This window comes from Poecile atricapillus, chromosome 4 (assembly GCF_030490865.1).
Source record: "Poecile atricapillus isolate bPoeAtr1 chromosome 4, bPoeAtr1.hap1, whole genome shotgun sequence".
In the NCBI taxonomy this organism is placed as follows: domain Eukaryota; kingdom Metazoa; phylum Chordata; class Aves; order Passeriformes; family Paridae; genus Poecile; species Poecile atricapillus.
Genome location: NC_081252.1, coordinates 27,780,199 through 27,794,968, shown reverse-complemented (window position 1 = coordinate 27,794,968; position 14,770 = coordinate 27,780,199). Strand labels below are relative to the sequence as shown.

Sequence of the window (14,770 nt, the reverse complement as noted above, 5' to 3'; positions counted from 1 at the left end):
CTTTTTTCGAAGCAATTTTGCAAATTAGCCCAGTAAGAGTTTTCTGTGGCTGCAGAACTCAGTGAATCCTTGACTCCCTGACATGGTTTTGAAAACAGCTGTTTTCTACTTTTGATGAGACATAGTTATCTGAAAATTAGTTTTATAAATCTGAATAATTTGTATGGAATGAGCCTGGCATGAAGAATACAGAGTAAACTTAAAAGGTACACATAAAAGAGCTCATTACAGGGAAATTTCAGTACCTTATTTCTTCAACAGAAACTGAGAAAAAAACCCCTTGGTCTACAATGCACAAGACCTTTAATCCTACACAGATGAATCTTACTGAATAATTTTATCTGCCTTAATAAAAATACGCTGTAAACAAATGATTGCAACACTAATTTGTCAAATGTTTTTCCATATTTGTCAAGAGCTTTGCTCATGAGAACATTTTATCTTGAAACAAAATTATCTGTACCATGTGTTTTTCGATCCTTTCTTGCTACTACTCTTTCAAGAAAACAAGGAAACACTGAAACAGTAAGCCTGCTTTAATTTTTATTCTATAAGCAGCATTTACTGTTACTTTAGGGTGGAATTTTACCTATGAAGGAAAACATTAAATGCTGATTCCATTTTACCCTTAACACCTTCACTGCTGTGAAGTGTATCAAATATTGGAAGCAGAAGTGGTTTGCACTTTCAACCAAAGAAAGTGATTTGCAATACCTAAGATACCAGCTACATCCTGATACAACAGAGTCAAACAGATAACAAGAGAAAGCTGTCATGGTAAAAGAGCTGTATTGGAGCTATATTTTGAGAAAAAATTCCCAAGTTGAAATAAAATTTTATTTCCTTCTTCCTTTTGTATCAGCTGTTCTAATAGACTAAGCAGGAGAAAAGAATATTACTTCATGCAAGAAGTAGTATTTATAAAAATATTTAATAAGCAGAACCAAGGTTGATCAAGCAGCTGATACTGACTGAGCTATAAAAGACTTGTACTTGTTCTTACTGCTCTGGAAGCATACTGTAAGAACTGCTTATCAGACCTTTGCAGAGTACTATTTGCTTATTTTCAGTGGTTGCAAAATTTGTCTGTGCTTTCAAACTAGTGTTATTGTTCAGGAAATTGTCAGGTGCTTCTAATACCACACTGCCACTTCACAGGAAACAGAGAAGACAGCGAGAAATAAAAACACATTTGAATAGTACAGGAAGTCAATATTCTCTACATTTTATTACTAAAAAACAAGCACCTTAAGAACTATTACAACAAATGCAACAGCATTCAAAAGGAAAAGAAGCACATGTTGCAGTCTGCAAACTGGCAATAGAAACATGTTAACTCTCTGAAGGTTCAAATTCAGAAAAAAACCTCAACAAAGTAATTTATAAAATCGGGTCACTCAAAGCTCTTTGGTCACTGTCCTTGCTTCACCTGGGAAACTGCTGAAACTTTCAGTTTCTGTACAAGCCGCAAGAAAATCTGATTTGCCTCACTGCTGAAAGTTTCATGAGGGGAAGAAAGATGCAAAAAGGCGTAATAAAAAAATCTAGTTGACTACTTTGCAATCTACTATTATGACACACAAGTCGATAAACAAAAAAGGGCTCTGAAAAGAACTTCTCAGAAGAAAACAGGAAGAATCAGCAGGACAATAGCACCATCAAATACTAAGGGTTCCTACCTGTTCGTAGTGGTAAGTCTGAAGTGATGTAATTTGTACTATTAAATAAAGCATTCATTCCCATGAACTGATCCACTGCAAACATCTATATTGAAAGAAAATACTCTTCATTATTATATATACACATAGTTGCATAAAACATCTATCAGCAAAGAACTTCAAAGTTCTCTGCAAATATTGAGACTGCAAACACCTTGTTGAATTACATAAACATTTTATAGTTATTTTATTTTTGCTGGCAACAGCACTGCAAGCAGAGCTGACAGCACCGACCCAAGTTTCACCAGAATCAGGAGACCGCACCAACCTCAGCGCAGTTTCTAAACACCCATTTTGCTTACATGCACTAACAACTATAAATTCTAAAGAGCTTATACAGTAAATTCTGAAAATCTGACCCTAGATGTCTTGCCCAAGGCCTTGCTAAGAACCTGCGAGTTTTCATTTCCACTTCTCTGATTAAACCCCACCAGACTACATTCCTTATGTAAATATATTTACAAGCTCTAGTGCAAGAAAACAGTACATCCAGGTTAAAGTTTAATTTTATTTTTTTTTAAACACTGACATGCCTTAACTTACTCTAACTGTTGTCAGGTATAAATCTATCTTCTTCCAAGGTGGAGCAAGCATAAAGGAGAAAATAGTTGCCTTTTGAAAATTAAGGTGAGTAGGAACGATCTGTTATTCATTTAAACTTTTCACCCAAGCACTGTTCTCACAGTTCAAGTAATTTATGAAATGATCTAAGAAGATCAAAAAGACCTCCTGAAGAGCTAGGCTTATGGATCTGGGCAAGTGAAGGAACATCTTAGTCATCATTGTCAATACAATCACAATAATGTACACAAAAGGGTCTTCTAGGACATAAGGGGCTTTATTTTCAGAAAGACTCCAATGTCCACCACAGAAGAAATTTCAGAGCCAGTTTCACAGGCATGCATGAAAAAAATAAGTATTTTTGTCAACTGCTTAATTCAGAAGGCCTACCTTTCTTCTCATTTTAGCCGTTTGACCAGTGGCAAGGCACTTTACAGGTCACATAAAAACAGGCTTAGGGAAAAAAAAGCCCTGATTTCTGCTAATGCAGAATGATTTTCTACACCCCTATTAAGTCTAGGAAATTAGAGGACAATGTGAGAGAAGGCCTAAACAGACAGCTAGGAGAGAATACAGGGATACTGAAAACACAGAAATTCACTTACTTGGGGATCAGATACTCCCATAATATAGGAATCTTCTGCTGCCATTTTAAGTCCTGAAACACAAAAACATTATTAGAACCCCCATTTTTTTTCCACTGTAGAGCAATAGAGAAGCCTGGAAAACATACAAGCCCAATCTCTGACACTTTTTATTTTACTCAGAACATTAATGATTTCAAAAATACTTCTAAAATTCCTCAGAATCTGGAAGGGGCAATGTAAGGACAAGATAGGCTACAGCCAAGATTCTCCATTGCTTATTGCCAAGAAATTAAAAATTACAGTCGAAGTCCAGAAGTCAAAATTTCTTAAAATCAGGAATTATTTCTGTCATTGCTCTCACTATTCTGCCATTAGACTTTAGGCAAAATCATTACCATAGAAATAGCAAAACTCCTCATTTCTATCCAATAAAAAGAACATCATGAACATTCATGAATGAACCCTGATGGCTTTTTTATGAAGCAATACTAAATGCAAAAAAGATGCCCAAGAACAAACAGACAGTATTTAAAAACAAAAATTAAATAAAACCAGGAATCAATTACTGACTAATTTTGGACACCTTTATTTCCAGAGGTCCACAAGTGCTTAGCACACACAACAACTCTGTGCTCAAAATTACAATTATGGATGCACAGCATCCATCACAACTCTTTCTCACAGGTCTACATGTAAGTGCTGGAAACTGGAAAAGTTGAGCTTGGCTTAGTTTTACCAGGACCAGTAATGGGCCAGTAGCAGAACCTGTGAATTTTCTGAAGAATTTATTAGAAGATATTAGCAGTAGTGTTATTAGTGTTATTTTCATTCATGTAGATGTTACTAAAATAACTAAACTTCACCTATGCTGAGCTCACTAAATAAAGCTCTCCAAGGGACTATCTGAAAATAACAGCAGGACTATTTCAAGAGACTCATGTCTGCATTCACAGGCACTAAATAAGGTTAAAAACTAACAGAACAAAGAAACAGGTCACTGTCCCTCATATTCCACCACACAGTGAATGTGAGCCACGTTTTCCAGTAAAGAGAACTGTGAAAACCTACTGCAGTATCAAAGAGAGGTGCAAGAGATCAGTAAGTCATTAAAGAAAAACTGAGTCACCGTGTACCTTCTACAGGAACTAGAAAGGCAATTATCAAAAGGAAAATTGGAATACTTGGGTACTTCACCTCGATGGAGGCTCAACTCTGCTTGTTAATCTCCAAAGACAACACAGTCACCCATTCCCCACAAAACAGAAAATGTAAATTAAAAAACGGAGAAATAGGAAAGACTTAATACACAGATGACTTCAATGAAAACTACGTTTAAGTGGATACAACTATTTTTTAACCTAGGAAATAAAAGTACCCACCTGACTGTAAATCTATTTTAGAAATATTTACTGGGCAGTATTTACTTGTAGCATTTGTGCAAATATCAAATAACTGGTAATAAGATTTCAGCCAAAAATTAAGAGCATATATAACAAGCAGTCAATGTCACCAATGCTGTACTTCATCACCTAATACAACAGGATTTCAGCAAGATAAAAAACACCAGTCAATCACACTATGCCATAGACACATTCTGCAAACTATTATTTTCATCAACCATTTGCCATTGTTATTATTCATCTTTATGGAAAAAGTCAACATACAAGGCATGATGAAACCTTCAAGATACAATAAAATCTACTAAGATATTTTTATTTGACTTCTGTTCCATAGAAAAAATAAAAACAACATTATCAACAACTGACAAGTTACTTAAATCACTGAAATAACTTGTAACATTTCTTGTCAAACACTTCTTACTGAAAGGTGAAGATATTACAGAAAGCAATCTGAAAACCTCAGCAGCCAGCTATTTTTTTACAAAGTGTCAGAAAATACCCACCCTCTTGTTACACCCTAACTGCAAGTGCAAATGCCAGGTTTCTTCTGCATAAACAGAATAAAAACTAGTCCTAAAAGTCTTGTTTTGTGATGTCTCATATTTAAACACTAACAATTTCACAAGTCACATATGCAAAATTGTGTTCCAAAATCCTGACATTTCCAGTTGACATGGTCAACATGCTTGTTCAGAAAAATAAAATATTCTGAGGAGCTAACATGAATGACATCTGCCCACTCACCTGTTTACTCAATGTACACTTTGCCAAACTTTCAAACAAAGCATCTCACAGCTGCTTCTGTAAGCCACAGGATAAATTTAACAGTATGTTCAATTTTCTTTGCCCTGTTTTAGTTCCTCAGACTGACTCCTCTTCCTCCAGCAGAACTCTGGGAGTGAAAGGCAGTGTCCTCACAGCTGCCACACACTTCCTGGTCACATCTACAATACATGACTTTCCAACAAAGTGCAAAAATAGTGCCGAGGCATTACTTCTGAAAACTTTTCATTTAAAGTATTTTGATGTAAAAATTAGAACCAATATAGAAAAAAATAAACCTCCTACATCCATCTGAATCAGTCCTTCAGTTTCAAATTTTGAAAAGAGCAATTTATGGCTCTTTGGCTGATGCAGTGAACAATGTCATGACAAGAAAACAGCAGCCTTTAAAGACGTTCCCCCTGCAGCGCTACGTTCAGCTCTGGGCTCCTCAGCACAAGGAGCACACGGACCTGCTGAAGTAAGTCCAGAGGAGGCCATGAAGATGCCCAGAGGGCTGGAGCACTTCTCTGAAGACAGGCTGGGAGAGCTGGGGCTGTTCAGCCTGGAGAAGAAAAGGCTTCAGGGAAACCTTAAAGCACCTTCCAGTACCTGAAGAGGGCCTCCAGGAAAGCTGGAGAGGGACTTTTCACAAGGACGTGCAGGGACAGGATGAGGGGGAATGACTTTAAAATGACAGAGGGTGCGTTTAGATCAGATATAAGGAAGAAATCCTTCACTGTGAGGGTAGCAAGGTTCTGGAACAGGTTGCCCAGAGAAGCTGGGGCTGCCTTGTGCCTGGAAGTTCAAGGTCAGGTTGGATGTGGTTTTGGACAATCTGGACTACTAATTCCATTGGTAGTGGAAAGTGTCTCCACCCAGGGTATGTAGGGGGGTTGGGACTAGATGATCTTTGAGGTTCCTTCCAACCCAAACTACTCCAGTATTCTATGAACATTACACTTGGAAGCAGCAAGGTAACTACCTACATACCACCTAGTCAGCTGCAGGTAGTAATGAAGGTAATGAATGTCTAAGCAGGAATTAAACACAATCTCTCTCACATCGTAAGTGCAGATGCCTCTTACTTGAGATCTTTCGTATTTAAGTCAGCTGCAGTGCTTGGGGGAGAGGTTAAAGACATTCTCTCTGGCCAGAATGTTAAGCCAGTTTATTATAAACAGATTATAATTTAGATGTGTAAACATACCTTTGTGTATGTAAACTCACACTTAATTGCCTTATCAGGGCCTAGACAAAGATTAACCCAGCTGCTTAAAATAACCCCCCTAAATGACTGAAAACAGTCCCAGTTTCACTGTGTTTTTCCCCTCCAAAGCCAAACAGAAAACAAAAATGCTCTGGGAGCCCTACCTTCAAATAACAATTTGTTTCTTTAGGACTTATTAAGTTAACAAATTCCTACACTTTCTCTTACATGAAAATTGATGCAAATCCACAGAGTCAGCAACATGATTAAAACCCTAAAAAGACATGGGAAAATAGAGCCTAACACTAACTGTGTGACCTTTAATTGGCCTCTTCCCTTACTGCTCCAGTTTCTAAGCACCTTTCCCTTTCACATCAGATAGAAAGTTTAGCATCTACCTCGGGTAGCTTTGTTCATTCTCTCATTACATGAGCCATGTTGTGGGTCAGAGATTGCCACCTCTCACATTTAAAGATGAAAGGACTAAAATTGTTTTGTGGAAGTTCATGTTATGATAGATGCCTGCTTCCCGCATAAGCTCCAATTCCCACAAATTGTACTGCAGACTAAAATCTACAATAAAAAGATACCCCAACACCTGCAGACCACAATCAACCACAGCAGTCTCCACCCTGGAGACTGTCTGAAGTTTTTCAGATAATGGGGCAGAGGAAGTTCGCCTTTTCAATTCACAGTATTTATTTGTAAGTGTGAAAATTCAAAAGTCAGTGAAGAAACTTCATTTAGCTCCTAGTGCAAGAAGAAAACATAAAATCCAGTTAAATTTGCCCAAACCCACACAACTGCACCTTCTGAGTGTGTGTGTGATGCGTGTGCATATGCATACATATTACTTTCTCCTCACAGCAGGTCAATTGCCATTGTGAAAAAGGTTTAAATAGGGAGAAAAAGAGAAAAAAAAACAAACCTAAGAAGCCACATATACACATAGAGGAGATGACTGTGTTGCACCAAACAACCAAGCAAACCTAACAGCAGGTACTTTGCACCACTGCTCCTCCTTAATAACCAAATGATACAAGAAACAAGTGACACAGCTGGAATAACATGATTTATTGTATTCTGAATATTTGTTCTACAGCTTCAAAAGGCACAGCCATTTAAAATGAAAACAACATAATTAATGTTGGAATGCTGCAATCCACAAACAAGAATTCTCATTTCTCTTTATCTCAATAATTTGATTTCAGAGCTCTTCTTCGTTATTCTCCCACATCCACTGTGTTTACCTTTCAAAAAAGCAAGATAACTTTCCCTACCCAACTGTTTTCAGCCCTCCCCTGATTTTTTCAAGGGTACAGATCCTTCCCTTTATTTATCTTCAACTTTCCAGCCACAATTTTAATCATGAGGTAAACTCTTGTTGTCTTTGAAACCAGTATCCAATCCAATCACTACAAATTTGGAATGGGACTTCTCCCTGCTACCTTTCTACAGACAAACGTGATCTTTATCACCCAGTTCATTGCACTTGAGAACTGAAATTAGTGTGATGGATGTTCTTCCATAAGGAAATTTATATAAACCATCTCTTACTTCATGAGATGTTTCACATCAGCCTGTTCACACCTTTTAAGGCTGGGATTCAGAAAATAAGCCTCTCAATGGGAAACTCTACTACTATACTTCAGCTGACTTGATAAACTGAGGGAACAATTCTTCCTGAAAGTTTTCTAGCAGGGGACTTTCTCTCTTTAACTTGGCTTTCACTGGAATTTACCTGTTAAAAATAAACTTCTTTAACAGGATACTGAATGAAGGCAATTCAATTCAATGTGGTTATGTTTTCAGCCTGTTTATTTTGCTAACTAAAAAGAGAGGAATAAGGATGAAAATGAAGCAAGTCTGTTTCATATATCATAAGTATATTTTTACTACATCAGGGCTATAAAGTGTGGCAGATGACCTCATTACAGAGAACTATATTTTTAGGAACAGCACCAAATTTTCAGAATTCCTGTAGCAGCTATGAAGCACTGAGGTAGAAACAGTAACTGCTGTACTGTGCAGACAGGTAAATGTGTTTTACCTGCTGTTGCTTCCTTAACTTTAGGTGGCAACTATTTATCCTTGAGCCTCAGTCTTCCACCCTTTGCAAAACATAATCTGTGCCTGTACAGGGACAATTGTTTCAGAGATTTGCATTTCCCAAACAGAGATGCCGGGAAAGGTATTGTGCAATAGAGTCTTTGGGTTGCTGGGTCAGGGCTGGCAGCAGGACAAGAACTGCTTCGATGGTTTTGGCTGGAGGCCAGAACAGAGATACTGATCCCAGCTGTTCAGTCTCAACCCTTCACCACTGCAGTCCCTTCAAAGTCAGGCTGCCGCCCGCCCCTTCCAATGCACAGCCTTTTCACCTTGCTTCTGGCCACCTCTCGACTTCAACCAGCACTTCATTTCCCTTGGAACCCAGGTACTCTGCCCAGAGTGCCAGAAGTACAGCTCCAGAGCACAAAACTTTTAATTCAAAGTAAGAGATGATAAACAGCTAATGTATTCTGTAATATACAAAGTAAATAGAACTCAAATATTAAGGGAACATCATGCATACTTTCACCCACAATATTGGCATAGATGTCTTTAGGACAAATAGAAAAGAAAAACATCAAGAAGCAATTGTTAACTCGCTCATGTTGACACAAAGCCCCATCAACTATGTTATTTTGAAGGGATTTTAACTCCATTTTAAGAGAAATTAAATAGATTTCATATTTGCCTTTAAATGTAGAAATGTTTACTATTTCTTCTCCCAACTATAACTTCAATACCTGGGGGTGTAGGGAGCTGTTTTAAGGAAACAACACTCAATTTCCGCAAAAGCAGCATATAAGGAAGTTGTATTTTTCACATTCCTTCTGGCACTTCGAAGTGTAATCTCTCAATAAAGATTTGAGTGCAATTTCTCAGTATTCAAGTGTGAAAAAGTTTGTGCAGAAAGACATTTTGATCAAAGATTCTAATGTCCTCCACGAAGTTTTTGTCATCCACACACCGTTGCAGCTGCAATAACACTACACAGCCCTAAATGACACTGCTTGTTTTCCTAATATAACAACCCAAATTGTCTCCTCTTGTGACTAATTAAGCCTGCTTATTATTTCCTGTTGGGTGGGGCCTGACAGTTGTGTTTACGTATTTTTAAAATTTCAAAATTGCTGAAGTTAAAATTTTCAAGTATTTTCAGTCATGAGCAGATGCATTACTTGACTACAGCATAAAAACTACAGAATATTTAGGAACTTAAATCAATCTCAAGTACTTGAGATTTCACAAGTGTGGTGCTCTAAATCAGAATTGTTGGCTGCATAATTATTTGATGAACTCTAGAACCAAATTTATTACAGCAGGGAACTACTAAATCTGAGGGAAAAAAAAATATATCATAGCATAAGAAAATTTCCTTGGCAAAGAGTAACTGGACTACCTAAAAGATGTTCTATTAACTATGTTTGCAAACAGAATTTTTGTTTCATTGCTTTCCCAAGTATCAAAGTAGTAAACTAATATGTCAAGAGGAAATACTAAAATGCCGTAAACATATAAACTGTTTTTCCATGATATTGTTGGAATAAAGAATGTTTTTGTTAAAACACATTCAAAGCAACTTAAACCGAAGGAATAAACAGTATTCAAATAGATGGCAAACATATTCTGGTACATGTATAATGCTAAGTAGATGTAAAAATACTGAGGTTCAACACAGAAAAACAGCCGTAGTAACTACATTGTATTTTAGCCATGTGGGGTGCTAATGTTACTTGAACTAACCTGAATATGATGTTAAAATGCTGTTACTTTTTCCTCCAGATTAAGATGAGTCACTGAATGTTCTTTACAAATAGCTCTAGTTCATATAAAAGCTGTTCATTGAAGTCAAATTTTAACTGAGGAAGCCACACACACCCATTTCATAAGCCAGAAGTGTAATGAATCATTAATATTAGACTGCAAAGTTGTTTTGTTTTGTTGGTTTTTTTGGCAGGGGCAGAGGGGGCACAGGAAGAACAGTGCTTCTGAGAAGCCAAGTAACACATAACCCCCCAGACTGCAGCAGTTCAGTTCACACAAGGTCTGCTGTATCACCAGGTACAGTCACACAGGCTCTGGGCTCCTCCTGAAGACACAGTCCCTCACTACATGAACAGAAAATACCAAGGGCTGTTACCACTGCAATCATAAAGCTGAGCTAAGGCATTCTCAGTGTCCTTTTGCTTCTAAGCAGCCACTGAAATTGTAACATGACAGAAACAAACGCTTAAATAGCACCAGTAAGAGGAACCAAACAGGTAGAGCTGAGTCCAGTACCATCACAGTTATAGCCAGTTTTCAAATCTACAGCTGTGAAGTGGCTAACTAAGGTTTAATTTTTTGCTTTTTCCAAAGAAACTGTAAAACTCCTTCAGTCTCAGTGCTGTACAGTAGCCTATGGCACAACAAAACTCACTTGGACTAAACTAACAAGACCAAAAAACCCACCTGCTTCCTTTGTTTACACTTTATTTGTGCACTAAAAGCTGTCCTTGTTTAGGCGGATGGAAACATGATCTCTAGAAGAGACAAAAAAATAAGGCCAAACCCAAACCCCACAGCTCAGATTGACTTTGCTCTTGACCCCCAAGTTTGCTTGGAGGACACAATGAAACAAGGGGGCATTTCAGTTTAGTATTTTAAATGAAGGAAAAAAAAGTGTATCTATCTGTCACTGCTTTCCAAAAGAACACTGAAGTTGAAAGAGGGAAATAATGCTTGGAGTAGCAGTAGTGGCTTCCTCCCCACACATGATCTGTCAGCTCCACCTAAATGCTAAACAAAGGATTTTACCTTGAGACTATAATAACTTGAAACATCTTCTAAGGCCTTACTTTTGAAACTGTCAACAGCACTTCATCAAAATACAAGTTTAAATGAAAACACCGAAGAAGATTCACCGAATTATTTCTATGCTCAAAGTTAGACGCAAACTTAGTGCCTGACTGACCTAAGGGCACAGTTAGCGACAACCATAATTATGATCTTATCAACATAGAACTTCATAAAATGTTCACAGCTTATTTAAAGGACATCAAATTACAACTTCCACTTCTAAAATGCCTCTAATGCCTCTGTTGGAACTAAAAATGACCAAACCCAGGAATTGCTTTTTTCATTACCCGCCTGAAACATTCATTATCTTCTCTTTATTTTACAATAGCTGTGCTACTTTGTCAGACAACCAAAGTAAAGCTATCAGCATGTTGAAAAAAAGGATTTTAAACTAATTGTAGAGTTTTCATTAGTTGCTTACATAAACAAGTAACAATTTTCTTTAAGACTGATACTTTTGAACTTAGAGTTGGCAAACACAGCACTAAAAGGTGAAAGTATTTTAGCAAGTACAAGTTTGAAGCAATCTGTGAAAACACAGGAGAATTAACCAGCATCTCTGAAGACCACAGGTGAATTTTCTCAACACAAGCTGTATCAGAAAGCCAACTGTAAGTTAGTAAAAGATACATTATCTTTCACTGTATCTTTGCAACTTCAAAAATGAACATCTCTTTTGCATTACTAGCACTTTCGATAGTAAAGAAGACTCAGAGGCCTTCAAACTTAGTTCCTGTCCTTCCAGAGACAGCAATCTGCACAATAATACGAATTTCAAACTGAACATATTTCTGGAATTTGCATGTATTCATAAGAAAGTGGCATGTGAAGGTTTTGGAAAAGACAACAACGAAAAAGAAACTAAAAAAAACTATTAATTAATAGATTAATAATTAATTATATATTAATTAATAATCAATAGACGAATCTGTAGATATCTATTATTGAAGTCATGTAATGCCACCTCAAGGAAACAAATTAAATTGAATTTATTATTGACTTTCTAGAAGTAAAATTTTAAAGCAAACTTACATTTATTACTGAAATTAATTTTCAAAAGTAAAATGCATAGTAACAGAGAACCAACCAGAACTGCTATTTTTCAACAAATGAAGCAGGAAATTTTCAAACGTGCACATAAATGGAACACCACTGTCTGCTTTCCACCCTCTCTCCCTCTTCCAAGACAGCCCTTTTCTCTATCCCAGTACTTTTATCCAGCAAACTTCTCTGATTTCAAAATAAATACAACGAAAACATCAACAAGGTGTTGCTGGAACAAAGCGAGTACAGATAGGAAATTTATCTGCTACAACACAATGCAAAGTGATATAAAGCTATTCTGTTTTACAACCTTAATTCTAAATGTATTCATTTCTCCCATGAGAAAATAACTACATTTTTTGATGACTCTACCACTGACTGACATTTCTTTCTTTATAAAGGGGACAAAGGGTGGAGAGAAAAAAAGATTTTTTTTCCTTTCTGTTTAGTACTTCAAATTAAACTCTTTAACAGAGATTTCAGCACTGAGATTCCCTGAACTCTCCCCACTCCGTGGCACATCCTGACAATAGTATTTCAGCATAACTGTTAGTTAAATTCTCAGGGCAGGGAAAATGACAAAACAGAGCATCTGCTTCTGGATGGTTACAGGCTGCTTTTTTCTCTTTCATTTTTCTCATGAGCTGTAGTAATTTCTGTAGATTACAAAACATTGCAGACAGGATGCTCTCTTAGAATGACGTCTTGGTTAACGCTTTCCTAGAACAGGCAGCTACTTCTTTCATGAAAGCACACAAATACTTTGACTGAAATACTATTTCAAAAGTTGATACTACAGAGTACATAGCTGAGAGACTCCAGAGGTCAATAAAATCGAAGTGCTCTATTTTCAGCCCTGTTCTGTGAGTTTGACAATGCTGCTGGTAGCACCCTGCAGCATGTAAGGCACAAGGCGACAGAGCAAAGAATTCACCCACTTTTCTCTGTGAACAGAGTAAGTGAGGACTTCTGAAGCACAAAATATAATCAGCACTTCAAAACCATTAAAAAACATAATTATAACAATAATCTGTATTTCCTTAAAATGTTATTTTTAAGCAAATATTTTGAGCATTTTAAGACAGGATGTTGAAATGCAGCAGATGATCCCTTGCCTCCAAATGCTCACAGGCACTCAGATTTACTTATTTGAATGAAAATACGCAGCAGTACACACGCGATGATAATGGCTCAAGAGTACATAGCTCATGTCACAGAAACAATACTCCGATTCACATTCACATCAAGTCAGTAGCACTCCTTCACCGAAGTTACCATCAAAGCAGAACGCACCAATAGATCAAGAAAATAATTGTCATGATGAGAAGTTCGATACTCTTGGGTTTCAAGGCCAAATGTAACCGAGCAACCAGTGCAGTAATACTCCTCTTCGCGACGAGAACTTTTCGGTTTCATCACTTACGACTAAATTACCTTTAAAAACCTCACTACTTCGTACCTTCCAATACAGTCTGCGGCACTCTCGGGCTGCACCCAGGACGAGGACACCCAGAGCTGCCAGCATCAACCCACGTTTTCCTGGTGACCACCTGCACTCCCGAGCCCGGCCGGCGGCTGTGCCCCGGCCGTGTCTCACTCAGGGCGTGTGTCACCTTCGAAACCAAAAGCGACAAAAGCAGCGCCTCCTTTGCCTACGAGCACCCGCTATGCGAGCGGCAGAAGCCGGGCTTGCAAGTTTTTTTCTCTTTGCTGTTCACTTTGCTGTCACGGGCGCCTCTTCCCTGGCTGGGAAGACCCCTGTAACACAGCAACAGCAGCAGCAGCAGCAGCAGCAGCAGCAAAGCCGTCCCCGGCATCCCGCCCGCTCCCCCGGCTGGCTGCGGGCGAATCCCGCGGCAATCCCTCCCGGCTCTTCCAGCGGGAGCTCCGCGCCCGGGCCGAGCTCACAGGCGCGGGGCTGGAGCCGGGCACAGCCTCCCGCGGCAAACCTGCGGGGCTCCGGAGGGTGCCCCAGCCCGGCCCAGCCAAATCCCCGCTCCCGTGGGACACAGGGAGCGCATCCAGGCGGGCACCGCGGTGAGGACACCGAGGCAGGGGAGGAAGAAGGCAGCGAGCGGCGGGCCAGGGGCCGCCTGGGGCTCACCGGGGCAGAGCTGGCGGCGCCTCCTCCTCCTCGTCGCGCTGTGCCGCCGGCGGTCCCTCAGCGCCGCGCCATGTACTCCGGCGTGCCGGCTCCGCTCGGACTTTCCCCCTCCTTGCCACCCCACCGGCGAGGGCACTCGCCCGGCACCGGCCCGCGCAGCCTCCGCCCCTGCCCCCGGCCCGCCGCACTTCCTGGCTGGAAATTCCCGCTGACGCTCCGGCAGCGCGGAGCGCCGCGCGGGCGGGGCGGGAGGAGGAGGCGCGGCCGCGGCGCCCCGGGCGCGCTCCCGCGGAGGCGGCGGGGAAAGGGCCGGGGAGCGCCTGCCACCGAGCCACCCGCTGGCCACGAAATCCCTGAGCGGGGGACAGGCCCTCCCAGCCGGGTGAAACCGCGTAAACACGAGGGTCCTTTCATCCCGGGGCAGTCAAGAATAATCCTGTCCTTGTCCGCGTTCCTTGGCCCACGGCGGCGCTCGCGATGCCTCTGTGGAGACGGGCCCG

General features: G+C 39.8%; 1 protein-coding gene across 4 annotated transcripts in view; it reads right to left on the bottom strand.

Annotated features, from left to right (window-relative positions):
• NFKB1 (nuclear factor kappa B subunit 1) overlaps positions 1-14,493 on the bottom strand; it is a 57,447-nt gene extending 42,954 nt beyond the window's left edge. For 2 of the 4 annotated variants that reach the window (XM_058837263.1, XM_058837265.1), the window contains exons 1-3: positions 14,271-14,402; positions 2,885-2,937; positions 1,680-1,764 (exon numbers count right to left, since the gene is read on the bottom strand). In XM_058837263.1, coding sequence (XP_058693246.1) covers positions 1,680-1,764; positions 2,885-2,929 — 130 coding nt within the window. In that variant the 5' untranslated portion in view covers positions 2,930-2,937; positions 14,271-14,402. Of the gene's footprint in view, positions 1-1,679; positions 1,765-2,884; positions 2,938-14,270 lie in introns of all 4 variants that reach the window. The other 2 variants (XM_058837267.1, XM_058837266.1) reach the window with 2 other exon arrangements.
• Between the last annotated feature and the right edge of the window lie 277 nt (positions 14,494-14,770).